This window comes from Amblyraja radiata, chromosome 7 (assembly GCF_010909765.2).
Source record: "Amblyraja radiata isolate CabotCenter1 chromosome 7, sAmbRad1.1.pri, whole genome shotgun sequence".
NCBI classification, from domain to species: Eukaryota; Metazoa; Chordata; class Chondrichthyes; order Rajiformes; family Rajidae; genus Amblyraja; species Amblyraja radiata.
The window spans coordinates 61,390,263-61,410,539 of NC_045962.1; the positions used below are offsets into that span (position 1 = coordinate 61,390,263).

Sequence of the window (20,277 nt, forward strand, 5' to 3'; positions counted from 1 at the left end):
GCATTTTCTCTGCATGTTGGATGGCAGTTTCTTCAGATTAAAAATGAATGCTGTGCTGTCTGCTTTAGGATTTCATTGAATATTTTTTAAACTTGATGCAAAATGATTAATAATAAATCTGTTTAAAAAATAGTCCTCTGCATTTATTTAAAATGCAGATGTAACAATTTGGTATCTTCATCTTGAATAAAATAATAAAATACTTGTCATTCAAATCCATAAATTGCCATTAAAATTCTCAAATTCTGACAAATGTTGTATTTTGCATATTTTATGTTTTGTAGTTGGTCAAAATTGTTATATTAAAAAGAGTTATTAATAAACATTGACATATGTGACGAGAAAATATGTCACGATTTTACAGATACATGAGAGACAGCCCATCACATCTTGTTTCCTTCACAGTTGGGACATAGATTTAACCATATCCTTGACACCAACCATCTTTTTAAATGATCTATGCGGAGGTTGGGCGATCGTTTCGCCGAACACCTCCGCTCGGTCCGCAAGAACCTACCTGACCTCCCGGTGGCTCAGCACTTCAACTCCCCCTCCCATTCCCAATCCGACCTCTCTGTCCTGGGTCTCCTCCATTGCCAGAGTGAGCAACACCGGAAATTGGAGGAACAGCACCTCATATTCCGCTTGGGGAGCCTGCATCCGGTGGGCATGAACATTGAATTCTCCCAATTTTGTTAGCCCTTGCTGTCTCCTCCCCTTCCTTAGCCCTCGAGCTGTCTCCTCCCATCCCCCAGCCCTCGGGCTCCTCCTCCTCCTTTTTCCTTCCTTCTCCCCGCCACCCCCTATCAGTCTGAAGAAGGGTTTCGGCCCGAAACGTTACCTATTTCCTTCGCTCCATAGATGCTGCTGCACCCGCTGAGTTTCTCCAGCATTTTTGTGTACCTTCGATTTTCCAGCATCTGCAGTTCCTTCTTGAACATCTTTTTAAATTTGCCTGTTTTATTTTCTCCAATTTGAAATGTACTTTAAATGCTATTTTCAATGTTCTGGTTTTCATTACCTTGCATGTGTATATACTTTTTAAACAAATTATTTACATTTATTGTTTATCATCTTAAACCTAAGCACTCCAATTATTGAATATCCCTGCAGAATATACCTGGAGCCTCATAATGATCCACTCATGCTCCTATCTTCGGTCATTATCCTATTATCTTTCCGAGACAAGATAAGCAGAGTTGAGTTCAGCCTCTATGCGTACTCTTGCAATACACACCAATAATGAGAATTGCACCAGTGGAGTACGTCATCTCTAATCCTGCCCAAATTTAATACTTTTACTAGGCTGAACTAGACTGTTTGAAATGAAACGGTTGTCATTAAGCGAGAAAGGATGCAAAAAAATGAGACTGGAAGGCTTGAAATATAAGGTGAGAATGGATAGGCAATGTCTTTTTTCCCTGGAGTATAGGAGGATCAGGTTGACTTAAAGAGGTATATAAAATCATGAGCGACATAGATAAGGTGAATGGTCATATTCTTTTTTTCCCCAGAGTAGCAGAGTCTAAAACCAGAGGGCATAGATTTAAAGTGAGGGAAGAAAGATTTCAAAGCAAACTGAGGGGCAACTTTTCCAGAAACACATGGCGTTGTGTATATGAAACAAACTGCCAGAGGAAGAGGTAGAGTGTGGGGGGGATGCAATCACAATATGTAAACAATATTTAAATGTGTACGAGGATAGGAATGTTTTTAGGGATATAGGTCAAATGCAGACAATTGGAACTAGCACAGATTGGCATGTTGGTCGGCATGGAGAAATTGGACCGAAGGGCCTGTTCACAAGTTTTATCACAATATGACGTTATGAAACGTTGTTGTCCTGTTCTACCCCATTGTGTGTCTGGTCCCATATCTTATGATGTTTTCCGCTCATACTCACTTCTGGACCTCTTCTCCTCCACTTCAGGTCTTTTTTTAACTCCACGACAGCCTATTCTGCGCACTTCTTCTCTCCCATCACTCCTGTTGACCTCACTATTTAAAATCTTATCCTCGTGTTTAGGTTATCTTTTCAGATGATTTTACTTTCTATCCATATGGCTCGATGACAATTTCAAAACATAGGCTTCTTCATTCCACGTAACTATACTCATTTGTTAATGTCTTATTTGATATTTGGGGTACTCCAAATATTTTAGAAGAAAAAAAACCAATAAAAAGATTTTAAAAGAATATTTTTGTTATTGCTGCAAATTTTGCTGTGTGATGCCAGTGCATGAGTATTCAAAAAATGGTGCTATTTTAATTGCAAGTGCAACCTACGTTGTCTGGTCTTTCAAGATGAATATGGAGCATGATATTTTGACTCCTTTGTTACATTAAGTACATTTAAGATGGCAACACAATTTCTGGACAATACCAGTAACTAAAATCATATGAGCGATTACATGAGACCAGTAGATATACTCTGTGTCCCTTGCTTCACAATTATAGTTGGTCCTACCCAATAGTTTGTTATATCTTGGTGTTGAATTTAATTTCAGTGATGAAGAGACTGGTAAAATTTAACTTTAGATATAAATTATGAATTTAGTCAACTTTCTCATTGGTGTTTAGTAGATGTATATGAATGTTTGGCAAACTCAAGCAATTGTTGTAATCCTGTTGGTCATATTCTCCACTGAATGTTTTCTCACATTAGTTTGTTGAAAATGTTTAGGCATCTGTATTAAATGTAGAATTGATGCAGTCAAAATACATTGAAAGTTTGTTTTTTGATTTGTCATTAATCAGGTTATGTACCAAAATTAGAGTTTAATATGTTTATCTGCTTTCCCATTTATTTGCCTTAAATGCCTTAAATGCCAGGAAAACTTCAATGAACGTTATTGTTTTTGCTAAAAGCACAATGATATTAGGCACAGGTAGATAAAAATGCTGGAGAAACTCAACGAAGGAATAGGTGACGTTTTGGGTCAAGACCCTTCTTCAGAAGAAGGGTCTCGACCCGAAATGTCACCTATTCCTTCACTCCATAGATGCTGCCTCACCCGCTGAGTTTCTCCAGTATTTTTATCTGCCTTTGATTTTTCCAACATCTGCAGTTCCTTCTTAAACAAATGATATTAGGCATGTTATTTTCTCAAACTAAAGAGAACTTACTTTGAACATTTTGTACTTTCTAAGAGCTTTTAAATAAAACTGAGGAATTTGAAAATGTATCTAGAGCTGTCATTATTTTGTTAAACTTGTATACTTTAAGATGTGAACTTAAGGTCCTTTTGTTTTAATAGTGCCATTTTATCCATGGTAATGATCTGAGATACTGCAAATCCTGCATATCTTTTGCCAGTTATATTCACCGGACATTGAGGAGAAATATAAATTAATCTCAAATTCTTTTATTGCAGGTTTTCAAACTGTGATGTCAAGTCAGCAGCAAAGCTACCAAGGATTGGTTGGTGTTCAGGCTCAAAATCAAAATGTTATGAGTGGCCAACATAGTGGTATGAGCAATCAGATGCAAGGCATGATGGTTCAGTTTCCTTCGGTGCAATCCTATCAGGTGTGTTGAGCTTTAATTGTAATGTCACTTTTAGAAAAGAAACAAAATTTGAAGCTCAGAGTCAAGACTGTTTATTGTCATAAGTACAAACAGCAGAACAATGAAATTCTTACTTGCTGCAGCTTTACAAACCATTAACACAAGAACAATACAATAAGTAGGCATGAATCTATAATGCAATAAATTAATAATCAGTAATATCAGCCCACTTAGTGCAAAACCGAAATGCATAGTGCAGCCAAAACAAAGTATATAGTTGATCATAGTTGTTGGGGTAGAATTATGTTTCATGTTGTGCAGTGTTCAAGAACCTCATAGTTGCTGAGAAGAAGCTGTTCAAGAACCTGAATGTCGAGCTTTTCTGATTCCTGTAGCATCTCCCAATGGTAGTAGCGAGATGAGAGCAAGGCAAAGGTAGTGTGGGTAATTGATATCAGCTCCTTTTTTGAAGCAGTGGCTCCTGTAGATTCCATGATGGGGAGGTCAGTACCCATGATGGATTGGGCAATGTCTACCACTTTCTTTAACCTACTTAATTCCTGGGCATTTAAGTTACCAAACGTGATACAACCAGTCAGAAGTTTGATAGAATATTCTGCGACATTCCGAATCTTCTCAAGCTTCTACGATAGTAGAGAGGTTGATGAGCTTTCGTTGTTGTTTCATCAATGTAATGTGTCCAGGACAGATTTTCAGAGATTCGCACGCCCATCAACTTAAATTTGTTCACTCTCTTGTAAGTCATAGAACATTACAGCACATGAACAAGTCCTCTGGCGCAAAACATCCATGCCAAAAGTGATGCCATTAAACTAATCTCCTCTGCCTGCAGGTGATCAATATCCCTCCAATCCCTGCATATCCGTGTGCCTATCCAGAAGTCCCTTAAATGCCCCAATTGAATCCAACTCCACCAACATCCCTGGCAGCAAATTGCAGCCCCCCCCCCACTCTCTGTGGGGGGGGGGGGGGGACTTGCTCCACCCATCTCCTTTAAAGTTTGACCACTCACCGTAAAGCTATGTGCACTCATCTCTGAAAATTCCATACTGGGAAAAAGGTTCTCGCTGTCAACCCTCTCGATGCCTCATATACCTTTATCAGATCTCCCCTCGACCTCCACCGGAAAAATTATCCAATTTTGTCCAATCTCTCCTTGCAGCTAATAATCCAGGCAGTTTTCTGGTAAACTTCTTTTGCACCCTCTACAAAGGCTCCATATCATTTTAATGAAGCAACCAGAGCTGTACACAATACTGCAAATGTAGCCGAACCAAAGTTCTATAAAGCTTCAACATGACTTCCTGACTCTTATACAAAATGCCCAGCATACTATAAGCCTTGACTACCACTCAGTCAAGTTGTATCATCACTTGTAAGAGGTCGTTGATATTGAATCTCAAGAAGAGGTTATTATTGTGTTTTTGATGGTCGTAACCTAATAGCTTGCGTGTCATTTTGGTCACGTATCACTTCATTACTTTAATAAAGGGACACTTGCCAACCGTTTTAAAAACATGAACATTCTTTAAAGTGTAATAACAAATCATTCAACAATATAGTTTTAATCTGTGTTGCTTTTCAGAGTGTAACATTCTGTTGATATTAGGTTTTTGCTTTTCAGAGTGTAACATTTTTGATGTTATGTTTTGGAAGCTGCAAGTTACTCTTTTCTGCTTAAAATTCAGATTTCATTGACTGCAGGCTCTCAAGGAATGAGTCAGCAGCCCTATCAACAGACAATTTTAATCCCAAATCAATCAAGTCAAGGGTCTTTACCTTCTGCAGGAATGCCTGTCTATTACAGTGTTATCCCACCAAGTCACCAAAATAATATGAGGTCAGTATCTTAAGAAAAGTCTAAATCTTTTTTTAACGCATTTTGGGAAACATTATTTATAATTTCACTTGCACATGACTACATCTTGTCTTTTTATTGTGCCATTTTCTGTGCCTAATAAAGTATTTTCATACCTCTATTCCCTGCACTTCCACATGCCTAACTAGAAGCCTCTTAAACACCACTATTGTATCTACCTCCACCACTACACCTGGCAGTACGTTCCAGACCTCCATCACTGTGTAGAAAATATTTGCCCCGTACAACTCCTTTAAACTTTCCCCCTCTCATTTTATAGATATGTCCGCTAGTGTTGACGACTTCCATCTCATTTTTTTTATAGACTTCTATCAAGTCTTCCATCAACCTCTAACATTGAAACATAGAAACATAGAAAAAAGGTGCAGGAGGAGGCCAATCGGCCCTTCGAGCCATCATCGCCATTCATTGTGATCGTGACTGATCGTCCCCTATCAATAACCCGTGCCTGCCTTCTCCCCATATCCCTTGACTCCACTAGCCCCTAGAGCTCTATCTAACTCTCTCTTAAATCCATCCAATGACTTGGCCTCCACTGCCCTCTGTGGCAGGGAATTCCATAAATTCACAACTCTCTGGGTGAAAAAGGTTTTTCTCACCTCAGTCTTAAATGACCTCCCCTTAATTCTAAGACTGTGGCCCCTGGTTCTGGACGCGCCCCACATTGGGAACATTTTTCCTGCATCTAGCTTGTCCAGTCCTTTTATAATTTTATATGTTTCTATAAGATCCCCCTCATCCTTCTATACTCCAGTGAATACAAGCCTAATCTTTCCTCATATGACAGTCCCGCCATCCCAGGGATCAATCTCGTGAACATACGCTGCACTGCCTCAATCACAAGGATGTCCTTCCTCAAATTAGGAGACCAAAACTGTAGACAATACTCCAGTGGGGTCTCACCAGAGCCCTATACAACTGCAGAAGAACCTCTTTACTCCTATACTGAAATCCTCTTGTTATGAAGGCCAACATTCAATTAGCTTTCTTCACTGCCTGCTGTACCTGTAAGCCAACTTTCAGTGTACAAGGAAGCCCAGGTCTCGCTGCACCTCCCCCTTACCTAACCTAACCCCATTGAGATAATAATCTTCCCCCTTGTTTTTGCCGCCAAAGTGGATAACCTCACATTTATCTATATTATACTGCATCTGCCACGCATCTGCCCACTCGCTCAACCTGTCCAGGTCACCCTGCAACCTCCTAACATCCTCTTCACAGTTCACACTGCCACCCAGCTTTATGTCATCCGCAAACTTGCTAGTGTTGCTCCTAATTCGCTCTTCCAAATCATTAATATATATGGTAAACAGTTGCGGCCCCAACACAGAGCCTTGCGGCACTCCACTTGCCACTGCCTGCCATTCTGAAAAGGACCTGTTCACTCCTACTCTTTGCTTCCGGTCTGCCAACCAATTTTCTATCCAAGTCAACACCCTACCTCCAATACCATGTGCTCTAATTTTAGTCACCAGTCTCCCGTGCGGGACCTTATCAAAGGCTTCCTGAAAGTCTAGATACACTACATCCACTGACACCCCTTCATCCATTTTACTTGTCACATCCTCAAAAATTCCAGAAGATTAGTCAAGCATGATTTCCCTTTCATAAATCCATGTTGACTTGGACTAATCCTTTTACTGCTATCCAAATGCCCCATTATTACCTCTTTAATAATTGACTCCAGCATCTTTCCCACTACCGAAGTCAGGCTAACTGGTCTGTAATTCCCCGTTTTCTCTCTCGCTCCTTTCTTGAAAAGTGGGTTAACATTAGCTATCCTCCAATCCACAGGAACTGATCCTGAATCGATTGAACATTGGAAAATGATCACCAACGCGTCCACTATTTCTAGAGCCACCTCTCTGAGGTCCCTGGGATGCAGACTATCAGGCCCAGGGGATTTATCATCCTTCAGTCCCATTAGCTTACCCAATACTATTTCTCGCCTAATGAAAATTTCTTTCGGGTTCTCTACCCCCTTAGATCCTCTGTCCTCCAGTACATCTGGGAGATTGTTTGTGTCTTCCTTAGAGAAGACAGATCCGAAGTACCTATTCAACTCTTGCCATTTCCTTGTTGCCCAATAATGATTTCAAAAGTGTCTGCCTTCAAGGTACCAACATTTGACTTTGCTACTCTTTTTCCCTTAACATATCTAAAGAAGCTTCTTTATATTCCTGGCCAGCTTCCCTTCGTACTTCATCTTTTCAGCCCGTATTGCCCGTTTTGTTTCCTTCTGTTGTCCTATGAAAGTTTCCCAATCCGCTGGCTTCCGGCTACTCTTTGCTCTGTTATACATATAGAAACATAGAAATTAGGTGCAGGAGTAGGCCATTCAGCCCTTCGAGCCTGCACCGCCATTCAATATGATCATGGCTGATCATCCAACTCAGTATCCCGTACCTGCCTTCTCTCCATACCCTCTGATCCCCTTAGCCACAAGGGCCACATCTAACTCCCTCTTAAATATAGCCAATGAACTGGCCTCGACTACCCTCTGTGGCAGGGAGTTCCAGAGATTCACCACTCTCTGTGTGAAAAAAGTTCTTCTCATTTCGGTTTTAAAGGATTTCCCCCTTATCCTTAAGCTGTGACCCCTTGTCCTGGACTTCCCCAACATCGGGAGCAATCTTCCTGCATCTAGCCTGTCCAACCCCTTAAGAATTTTGTAAGTTTCTATAAGATCCCCTCTCAATCTCCTAAATTCTAGAGAGTATAAACCAAGTCTATCCAGTCTTTCTTCATAAGACAGTCCTGACATCCCAGGAATCAGTCTGGTGAACCTTCTCTGCACTCCCTCTATGGCAATAATGTCCTTCCTCAGATTTGGAGACCAAAACTGTACGCAATACTCCAGGTGTGGTCTCACCAAGACCCTGTACAACTGCAGTAGAACCTCCCTGCTCCTATACTCAAATCCTTTTGCTATGAAAGCTAACATACCATTCGCTTTCTTCACTGCCTGCTGCACCTGCATGCCCACTTTCAATGACTGGTGTACCGTGACACCCAGGTCTCGCTGCATCTCCCCTTTTCCTAGTCGGCCACCATTTAGATAATAGTCTGCTTTCCTGTTTTTGCCACCAAAATGGATAACCTCACATTTATCCACATTATACTGCATCTGCCAAACATTTGCCCACTCACCCAGCCTATCCAAGTCACCTTGCAGTCTCCTATCATCCTCCTCACAGCTAACACTGCCCCCCAGCTTAGTGTCATCCGCAAACTTGGAGATATTGCCTTCAATTCCCTCATCCAGATCATTAATATATATTGTAAATAGCTGGGGTCCCAGCACTGAGCCTTGCGGTACCCCACTAGTCACTGCCTGCCATTGTGAAAAGGACCCGTTTACTCCTACTCTTTGCTTCCTGTTTGCCAGCCAGTTCTCTATCCACATCAATACTGAACCCCCAATGCCGTGTGCTTTAAGTTTGTAAACTAATCTCTTATGTGGGACCTTGTCGAAAGCCTTCTGGAAGTCCAGATACACCACATCCACTGGTTCTCCCCTATCCACGCTACTAGTTACATCCTCGAAAAATTCTATAAGATTCGTCAGACATGATTTACCTTTTGTAAATCCATGCTGACTTTGTCCAATGATTTCACCACTTTCCAAATGTGCTGCTATCCCATCTTTAATAACTGACTCTAGCAGTTTCCCCACTACCGATGTTAGACTAACTGGTCTGTAATTCCCCGTTTTCTCTCTCCCTCCCTTCTTAAAAAGTGGGGTTACGTTTGCTACCCGCCAATCCTCAGGAACTACTCCAGAATCTAAAGAGTTTTGAAAGATTATTACTAATGCATCCACTATTTCTGGAGCTACTTCCTTAAGTACTCTGGGATGCAGCCTATCTGGCCCTGGGGATTTATCGGCCTTTAATCCATTTAATTTACCCAACACCACTTCCCGGCTAACCTGGATTTCACTCAATTCCTCCAACTCCTTTGACCCGCGGTCCCCTGCTATTTCCGGCAGATTATTTATGTCTTCCTTAGTGAAGACGGAACCAAAGTAGTTATTCAATTGGTCCGCCATATCCTTGTTCCCCATGATCAACTCACCCGTTTCTGACTGCAAGGGACCTACATTTGTTTTAACTAATCTCTTTCTTTTCACATATCTATAAAAACTTTTGCATTCAGTTTTTATGTTCCCTGCCAGTTTTCTTTCATAATCTATTTTTCCTTTCCTAATTAAGCCCTTTGTCCTCCTCTGCTGGTCTCTGAATTTCTCCCAGTCCTCCGGTATGCTGCTTTTTCTGGCTAATTTGTACGCATCATCCTTCGCTTTGATACTATCCCTGATTTCCCTTGTTATCCACGGATGCACTACCTTCCCTGAATTATTCTTTTGCCAAACTGGGATGAACAATTTTTGTAGTTCATCCATGCAGTCTTTAAATGTCTTCCATTGCATATCCACAGTCAACCCTTTTAGAATTAATTGCCAGTCAATCTTGGCCAATTCACGTCTCATACCCTCAAAGTTACCTTTCTTTAAGTTCAGAACCATTGTTTCTGAATTAACAATGTCACTCTCCATCCTAATGAAGAACTCAACCATATTATGGTCACTCTTGCCCAAGGGGGCACGTACAACAAGACTGCTAACTAACCCTTCCTCATTACTCAATACCCAGTCTAAAATAGCCTGCTCTCTCGTTGGTAATCTCCGTACATATTTTAGTTTTATTCTATCCCTAACTTCTCTTGTCAGCCACGGTTGCCTCCTACTCCCCTTAGAATCTTTCTTCCTTTTTGGAATGAAATGATCCTGCGTCTTCCGGATTATGCCCAGAAATTCCTGCCTGCTGTTCCACCGTCATTCCTGCTAGGATCCCTTTCCAGTCTACCTTGGCCAGCTCCCCTCTCATGCCTTCATAGTCCCCTTTGTTCAACTGCATCACTTAACCTTCTCCTCAGATTGCAGATTGAAACTAATCATATTATGATCACTACCTCCAAGTGGTTCCTTTACCTCGAGTTCTCTTATCATATCTGGTTCATTGGACAACACTAAATCCAGAATTGCCTTTTCTCTGGTCGGCTCCATTACAAGCTGCTCTAAGAATCCATCTCGGAGGCATTCTACAAACTCTCTTTCTTGGGGTCCTGAACCAACCTGATTTTCCCAGTCTACCTGCATATTGAAATCCCCCATCACCAAGTGGCATTACCTTTATTACATACCAGTTTTAACTCCTGCTGCAACTTATACCCTACATCCGGGCTACTATTTGGGGGTCTGTAGATAACACCAATTAGTGTCTTCTTGCCTTTACAATTCCTCAACTCAATCCACAGTGACTCTACCTATGTCTTTCCTCGCAAGGGACTGAATTCCATCCCTCACCAGCAGAGCTACCCCCCCTCCTCTGCCCACCTGCCTGTCCTTTCTATAGGATGTATAACCCTGAATATTAAGTTCCCAGGCCCAATCCTCCTACAGCCATGTCTCAGTGTTATATCTACCAACCTCTAAATGAGCCTCAAGCTCATCTACTTTACTTCTTATACTTTGCGCATTCATATACAATACTTTTAATTCCTTACGCATCTCACCTTTCACATCGATCCTTATTACACTTGGCCATACTCTCCTATCCCTTTGTGAACCTTTCCCGTTAATTCTGGGGTCATTAACTATCCCTTTACTCTCTTTCCCTTTAACTTCATCCTCGACTATCCCATTTGACACCCCACCCCCCTTATTCAGTTTAAAACCACCCGTGTAGCAGTGGCAAACCTGCCTGCCAGAATGCTGGTCCCCCACCTGTTAAGATGCAATTGATCCCTTTAAAGTTCCCCCTTACTCCAAAACACATCCCAGTGATCTAAGAATCTAAATTCCTGCCCCCTGCACCAGTTACTTAGCCACACATTCCAGAGAAAACAATCTGTCTTGCCAGCTCCTCCCTGTAGCTGAAACCCTCTAATCCAGGCAGCATTCCGGTAAAACTTCTCTGCATCCTCTCCAAAATCTCTTGCTGGAGCAAAACACAAGTTACACCAGCACTTTGTGTTTTACTCAAGATTCCAGCAACTGCAGTTCTTTTTGTCTCCAGAAACCAGATTTTAATTTGTTAGCCGTCTGGGATGGAACAACTCTTCCATCCCAGCAATTAATGTAATGAATATCTTCTGAGCTCCCCTTCTTCCCCCAAATCAAATTATTTCTTTAAGGGCTCAATACTTATACTCCATATAATTCTGGAGAGTCAAAAGAGCACTCGGAACAACAACCGGCTCCTCTCCCTGCCCTGTAGAACGGAGCGGTTCAGGAGATCCTTCACCCCTGCAGCCATTAGATTTTATAATTCGGACCGCTAGGCTGTAGGGGGATGCATTTTGCAATTATTAATTTTTAACTGTTAATTATTGGTCTTTTTAAGTATTTATTGCTCTCAGGTAGTGTCCACATTGTATTCTATGTATTTTCTGTCTGCGTTCGTTTTGAATCTGTGGGTTTGTTGGTTGGGAGCTTCTGGACATCTGAATTTCCCTGAGGGGATCAATAAAGTATTTATTATTATTATTATTATTATTATTACTGCATACAGTTCACATAACTGGTATTTCTGCTCACTATCCATATGCATTACAAAAATGGGTGAAAGACGAAATAATGTAGCATTTAATTAAAGACAAATTTGAAAATAGTTCCACGTCAAGATTCCACCTATTTTTCAAAATATTAGGATCTCTGAGACATATTTATGAGTTTCTGATCAGTGTTACCAATGTCTTGGTGGGGGTGGAAAGAGACAAAATATTGGAAATATTCAGCACATCAGGTTGCATCTGTGGAAAGAGAAGCAGAGTTAACATTTCAGGCCGAAGAACCTTTTGTCAGAACATTGATTGTTGTCCTGCTTACTAACAATTTTAACTCTCCTTCCCATTCCCAGACTGACCTTTCAATCCTGGCTCCGATCTATTGCCAGAGTGAGGCCACATGCAAACTGGAAGAATAGCACCTCACTCCGCTTCTGTGAGTCAGTGCAGATATGCTGTACATGGCTTCTTCAATCTCTTGAGGAAAAAATGAGATATATATGAAATCTGTTATACCCTTACTAATGCCTTCATCTTAAGAAAGATATCGGGAGAGCAAAAAAAAGGGCGTGAAATAGCCTTGGCATATTAAAATAAAGAGAATCCTAAACATGAGGATTGCTAGGGAAAGAATGGGTCCCCTTGGGAACCCAAAAGGAAATCTATATGTGGAGCCTGGGGATTTGAGTGGAATTCTAAATTAATATTTCTTGCAGGTATTCACCAATAGTAAGACGTGGAAGCTGGAGAGTTTGTCGAGGGATACGCTAAAAGAGTTGAATGTCATGTAACTGTATACTTGGAGTATTGTGCAATTCTGATTGCCACACTACAGGCATGATGTGTAATTAGAAGGAATGCTGAAGAGATTCCAGCCTGGAATGGATGGAGTTCCTTATGAGGAGAGATTGGATAGGCTGTATTTGTTCCCAATGGAAGATGGTTCTGATTTTATAGAGGTTTAAAAAATTATGAAGGGCACGATAGAGTAGATAATTGTTTTCTTAGGATGGGGAGGGGGGGGGGGGCATGTTTAAGGTGAAAAAAGGAGAGGAATTTCAAAGGGATCTCCGGCCTAGTTGTTCCATACAGAGGATGGTGGTTATCTGGAACTAGCAGGTAGAGGAAGTGGTAAAGGCAGATATATTTAAGGCCTTTAAAAGGCTTTTGGGCAGGTACTTGGATAGGAAAGGAGTAGAGCGATATGGGCCAAATGCAGGCAAATGTGATTAGTGTCTTTTAAGCATCACAGTTAGCAAAGATGAGTTAAGGCAAAGATCTTGGTATATCTTTACTAACAAAATTTCTAAATTCATGATGCCATTTAAGTGTTTTCTTTATTCCTATGGGAATAAAATGTAACTGAGATGTAGGTTTATTGGTTTATTTAGACATAGAGAGATCAAATTAAGCAGTAATAGTGTTTGTAGCAACAGTTAGCCCTGTTGTCTCTCAGGTCCAGGGATCCAGATTAAATTGTGATCTTGTCTGTATGGAGATTGCAAGTTTTCCATGTGACTTTGCAATTTTTTGCGAGGTGCTCCAGTTTCCTACCACATCTCAAGATGTAGGTTGATTGACTGAGATAAATTATCTGATGATACAGTTATGCTGCAAAAGAATCAAAAGGGAATTGATGGAGAATGGGTAGCAAATGCTGTTAAATAAGGCGAAATAGGACTGATGGGATTGTTCTGCTGGGAGCCAACGTAGTCCCAATGGTCTCAATGAATCCCCATGGATTACAATAATTAAGTATGCTATACTTTGGTAATAGCATAAAGAGGGTCAAGCTTGTCTGATCTTGTCAGTTTTCTTACAAAGTAAGTTGTTATTTCTTTCCGCAGTTCATCGGCAGGTTATTTGCAGCCTCCAGGAGCAGACCAGATACAGTTCCCTCGCCCATCTTCCCCATGTAGTTCTCAGTTACAAAGCCAGCAGTGTGCAGGTAAGCAGTTGATTTTTGTTTCTCAGATTAAGCTGTTTTGTTAAATTAAATTTAATGAAATGAAAGACCTATTTAAATATCCATTTAAATAGCTTTAGATTAAATTTAATGAAATGAAAGACCTATTTAAATATCCATTTAAATAGCTTTAGAGAAACAGCATGGAAACAGGCTCTTTGGCCCACCAAGTCCACATTGGCCATTGATCATCTGCTCACATTAGTTCTATGCTATCCCATGTTTTCATCTACTCCCTGCACACAATAGGGGCAATTTGCAGAGACCAATTAACCTACAAACCCACACATCTTTGTGATGAAGAAGGAAACTGGAGCACCCGGCGGTAACTCACACAGTCACAGGGAGAACATGCAACCCACACAGACAGCACGAGGTCAGATCGAACCCGGGTCTCTGTCACTGTAAGTCATCAGTTGTGCCACTATGTCACCATTAAAGATAGTTCAAAGATGATTGACCATCGTGAAACCATATCTCCTGTTAAAATTTGCAATTCAAATTTTGCAACCTAAAAACATAGCATTGATGGACAAAATTGACCTTATTTACAAAATATTTCAGAGTTCGCTTCTGTACATCTTTAGTCAAGATTAAATGTTCTTTAACTGCATATTAATTTATACCTGCTTGCCACTCACAAAAAGTGAAATTACAATCTCAGATTTTCAAGTGCAGGTACAAATTTACAATATAACTTTACAAATTTACCAATTGAAATATAACTTTCTTGCGTGAAACTAAATATTTATCTGTGCATTTGTCCAATGTACTTAACTTCCTCTTCATCCCTTCATAAAACACCATACTTGATGTTAACTCCTTCTTTGGAATTCTATTGGAAATCATTTGAGATGTGCAGATGAATAAAATTCACAGCCATCGATAAAGTAATTTTAAAAATGTTGCAATTTGTTTAACATAGGCGCATAACACTTGCCAGAAATTGTGGAGTAACCCTAATTTCCCCACATAATTATCTGTAACTTTGGGATTACATGCAAACAAAAGTCAACGTTTAATGGTCAGCAGTTCATGGTAGTTTCGTCAACTGAACTCAATGTACTCTTTAGTAAAGGAGCAAGAGGGTTCAGCAATTGCCCACCAGCTGCAGCTGCAAGGGTCTTAGCCAAGTATCAGTTATTTTATATTGTCTTTGATTGGTTGAGTTGTAGTTTTCATTATTTAATTTGTTTTCATTTAAAAAAAAATAATATTGAAGCATATTTTGTTTCATAGCCACTCTAGTCAAGAAACAACACTTAGTTATCCATCAAAAACATTTTCCAGCATCTGTAGTTCCTTGTTTTTATTTTTTTGGTTGGGATGGGGCTTGTTCTTTTGTACATGACGCAATTAGCAAGTAAAATGTTCTTTCACATAGGACTTTATTACAACTTTATCACTAGTACTGTTGGTACTAGCCTTTGCTTATATTCCCACTGCAGAAATTTTGCAAAATGAGGCCAAATACACTTCAGTGGTCTGTATGCTTGAATAGATTGCTGCTGAATATAATTAATTTAGAATGAATATTTTAGGGTTTTTCTAGAAGTGTTGTCTTGCAGGTGTGTAATCTGTATCTGAAAGGAGTTGCAAGCAAAATTAGTTGCCTGCTGCTTATTCTGTTGTGTTAAATTGAGTTATTGAGTTGAATTATTATTGATGTCCGAAGGTAGATCTTCCAAGTTATTTGTATTTTCTGCCTCTTGTATAAACCTGCAAAATTATATTTTGTTAGAGATTGAGAATTTATAGTACAAAATGTATAGGTCAATCATGCACTATTTCAATTAGCTGAGCTTGTTGAACTTGTATTCATTTATTTCCCTTGCAGTTTCCATTTGAATTTCCGGCTGTAATCTTTGATCCTCAATATGTCTTCCTTCTGACATCTCTAGTTAATTTGGAAATACTAAGACACTTTTTATACATATATCAAAGCTAACCAAAGAAATATTGCTTATTTCATATGAAGAAATCTCTCGAAGATTTGACTTAGTTTTTCCAATGAACCCTTAAAAACATTTTTTAAATCATTGTTACTGATGGGATTAAACAATATTCAAAGAAATGTCCAGTGTTATTAACATCGTATGTTTCAAGATTGCAAACCGAAACAAGAACTTAAAAAATGATCTTCATGTTCATGTTCTTACAAAATTCTTAAGGGGTTGGACAGGCTAGATGTAGGAAGATTGTTCCCGATGTTGGGGAAGTCCAGGACAAGGGGTCACAGCTTAAGGATAAGGGGGAAATCCTTTAAGACCGAGATGAGAAAAACATTTTTTACACAGAGAGTGGTGAATCTCTGGAACTCTCTGCCACAGAGGGTAGTTGAGGCCAGTTCGTTGGCTATATTTAAGAGGGAGTTAGATGTGGCCCTTGTGGCTAAAGGGATCAGGGGGTATGGAGAGAAGGCAGGTGCGGGATACTGAGTTGGATGATCAGCCATGATCATATTGAATGGCGGTGCAGGCTCGAAGGGCCGAATGGCCTACTCCTGCACCTATTTTCTATGTATCTATGTGGCATACATTAAGTAATTGTTTATATCAGGTCATAAACCAATAGTACAGATAGGGCCAGCACGTTTGACAATTTTAATGTTGATTCCCAATTTTTAATTCGCAGGGACTTCTGGCTTTTAATAACGTTAGTTTCAAAGGCAAAATAAATATTTAATCCTATCATACCTACCTGGTTGTTTCCTCCACTGTATTTCTGGATATATTTCAAAATTCCTCAAAGATTGCAGTCAATCTTCAAGTATTTATTAAATTGTTTGCTGGCTTTATTTATTTTAAATGGTTGATATTTTGGGAAGCATATTAGTTCTGTACTCTAGATACTAAAGCATAACATCATTGGTTATGAGATCATCATGCATTTATGATGTTGCTTTAAAAGTTAATTGGAATTACATTGGAGATGGTGTCAAAGGCCGTCTTTGGGTATTACGTTGTAAATAACCAAAGTGTTTCTACAAATGAGCTGATAATTTTATTTTACATTCAGCTAACATGGTGTGTCTTTTGCGTGAGGAACACCTTTTATTGAAGAATCAATTAAGATTCTGTTTTAAGTTAGATTAGGTAGTTTTATTGAGTCAAAATATATTTATTCTGTGGATAGACACAAAAAGCTGCAGTAACTCGGCGGGACAGGCAGCATCTCTGGGGAGAAGTAATGGGTGACGTTTCGGGTCGAGACTTCTTCAGACTGGTTAGGGATAAGGGAAACGAGATATAGATGATGATGTAGAGAGATATAGACGATGATGTAGAGAAATAAAAAACATGCAACAAATGTAATGAAGATAAAGGAAACAGGCCAGTGTTAGCTGTTGGTGAAACAAGAAGCTCGTGCCACTTGGGTGGGGGAGAAATAGAGAGATAGAGAGGGGGGGGGGGGGGGGTAGAATGCTGGGGCTACCTGAAGTGAGAGATATCAATATACCACCGGGCTATAATCTGCCCAAGCGAAATATGAATTGCTGTTCCTCCAATTTGCATTTAGCCTCACTCTGACAATGGAGGAGACCTAGGACAGAAAGGTTTGTGTGGGAATGGGAAGGAGAATTAAAGTGTCTAGCAACTGGGAGATCCGGTAGATTCAGGCGGTCTGCGCAAAGGTGGTCAGCGAAATGATCGCCCAGTCTGCGTTTGGTCTTGCCGATGTATAAGAGTCCACATCTTGAACAACGGATACAGTGGATGAGGTTGGAGGAGGTGCGAGTGAACCTCTGCCTAACCTGAAAGGACTGCCAGCGTCACTGGACAGAGTCGAGGAAGGAGGTATAGCGACAGGTGTTGCATCTTTTGCGGTTGCACCGGAAGGGATGAGTTAACCAGGGAGTTGAGGAGGGAACGGTCTCTGCGGAAGGTGGAAAGGGATGGAGATGGGAAAATGTGGCGAGTGGTGGGATCCCGTTGGAAGTGGTGGAAATTTCTAAGGATTATGTGTTGTATGCACTGGCTGATGGGGTGGAAGGTAAGGACTCGGGGGACTTTCTCTGTTGCGACGAAGGGGGGGGAGAGGAAGGGCGGAGCGGCGGTGTACCGAGGAGACACGAGTGAAAGCCTCATCTATGATGGGAGAGGGGAACCCCCGTTCCCTAACGAATGAGGACACCTCGGAAGTCCTGGTATGGAACACCTCATCTTGGAAGCAGATGCGGCATAGACAGAGGAATTGGAAGTAGGGGATAGTCTTTGCAGGAAGTAGGGTGGGAAGAAGTGTAGTGGAGATTGTTGTGGGAGTCATTGGATTTGTAATAGACATCAGTCGATATTCTATTTCTTGTGATGGAGACTGTGGGATCAAGAAAGGGGATGGAGGTGTCGGAGATGGTCCAAGTAAATTTGAATTGAATTGAATTGAATCCTTTATTTGTCATTCAGACCTTTCGGTCTGAACGAAATGTCGTTGCCTGCAGTCATACATGTAATAATAAACAACACGCAATAAACACAAATTAACATCCACCACAGTGAGTTCACCAAGCACCTCCTCACTGTGATAGAGGCAAAAGTCTTAGGGTTACTGTCTCTTCCCTCCTCTTCTCCCTCTGCGCTGAGGCGATACCCCACCGGGCGATGGTAAGTCAGTCCCGCGGTTCAAGCTCCGCGGCCCGGGGGTGGTCGAAGCTGCCGCCGTCCAGTCCAGCGGACGCAGCTGCTGCCACGGGAGCTCCGGAAAACAGGCATCAACCTGTGACCCGTGAGCTCCCGACGATGTCATCCACTGGCCCGCGGCCGAGCCCCGGATTCAGGTCGCCGCCGCCAGAACGCCGCCTCAGCCACCGGAGCACCGTCTCCGCCCCGCACTGGGCCGCACCCACGGGAGCGTCTCAGCCCCGCACCGGGCCGCCCCCACGGGAGCGCCTTCCAGCCGGGAGCCGGTCCGCCCTCACGGGAGTGTCTCAGCCCCGCGCCGTCCGCCCTCACCAGAGCGCCGAGTCGTGCCGCAGCCTGAACGCCGCCGCAGCTCGGAGACGGCCAGCCTCGCGTTGGTAAGTCCTGGCTGGCTCAACCTCCGGAGCCTCGAGGTCGGTCGCAGGTTGGAGGCCGCCATTAGGCCTCAGCTCAGACGGGGGAAGAGAAGGGGTATACGACAAAAAAGTCGCATTCCCCCGAAGGGAGAGACAGAAAGCCCTGTTTTAGTGAAGGATGGAAATTGGTGGTGAAGTTGATGAAGTCCAAGAGTTCTGCATGGGTGCAGGAGGTAGCACCGATGCAGTCATCAATGTAACGGAGATAGAGTTTTGGGACAGGGCCAGTGTACGCCTAGAACAGGGATTGTTCAACGTACCCTACAAAGGGGCAGGCATAGCTGGGGCCCATGCGGGTGCCCATAGCTACGCCTTGGATTCTGTTGCAGACTGCAATCTTTCCAAGAGGGAGAGGCATTAAAACTGTTCTGTACTCACAAACCATCTTGTTTTGTTATTTTGGGTGCCTGTAATAAGAGCCTTGTCCTCAAAGGCTCACCAGTAACACAATGATTTTAGTCAGTCAAGGGCTCAAGGGAATTATTTATATTCTGCATGAGCTTGTAGCTGCTGAGCTTATCTTGTGTTCACTACCTCCAGGACATTATGGAAAGCAAACTTTCTTTCTGTTCAGTGAGCCATTCCCTTGAAGCCATGTTATCCCAAATGTTCAAGTGCAAAGAGTGCACACATCGATCAAATAAATATTTCTCTTGACTCCTCTCATTACTTATGTTTATCATATCAGTGACTCCTGAACTTTAAAATTTATTGTTTTGATTTTGATGTAAGCAGTTTCCTCCGTGGATATTGCACATTCCTTTGCATGATCTTTGATCATCAACCTTTCTTGAAAAGACCCTACTTTCTTCACAAATTGATGAGCAGAAAAATATATGGCATAGAAACAGACCACACCACTAAGCCATTGATGCTAACATTTATGCTCTACTTTATCCTCTACTCAGCTTTCTTCAAATAAATTTATCGGTATAAATCATCTTCCCCCTCTTATGAGCTCCCTCATTTAGTGTCAGTCATAGAAACATAGAAAATAGGTGCAGGAGTAGACCATTCGGCCCTTCGAGCCTGCACCGCCATTCAATATGATCATGGCTGGTCATCCAACTCAGTATCCTGTACCTGCCTTCTCTCCATACCCCCTGATCCCTTTAGCCACAAGGGCCACATCTAACTCCCTCTTAAATATAGCCAATGAACTGGCCTCAACTTCCTTCTGTGGCAGAGAATTCCACAGATTCACCACTCTGTGCAAAAAAATGATTTTCTCATCTCGGTCCGAAAAGACTTCCCTCTTATCCTTAAACTGTGACCCCTTG

General features: G+C 41.5%; 1 protein-coding gene across 14 annotated transcripts in view; it reads left to right on the forward strand.

Moving 5' to 3' along the window:
• Positions 1 to 20,277, forward strand: part of r3hdm1 (R3H domain containing 1) — a 212,127-nt gene that overhangs the window by 132,305 nt on the left and 59,545 nt on the right. For all 14 annotated transcript variants that reach the window (XM_033024673.1, XM_033024675.1, XM_033024663.1 and 11 more), the window contains 3 exons: positions 3,375 to 3,529; positions 5,218 to 5,369; positions 13,826 to 13,926. In XM_033024673.1, the coding sequence (XP_032880564.1) occupies positions 3,375 to 3,529; positions 5,218 to 5,369; positions 13,826 to 13,926 (408 nt within the window). The remainder of the gene's footprint in view (positions 1 to 3,374; positions 3,530 to 5,217; positions 5,370 to 13,825; positions 13,927 to 20,277) is intronic.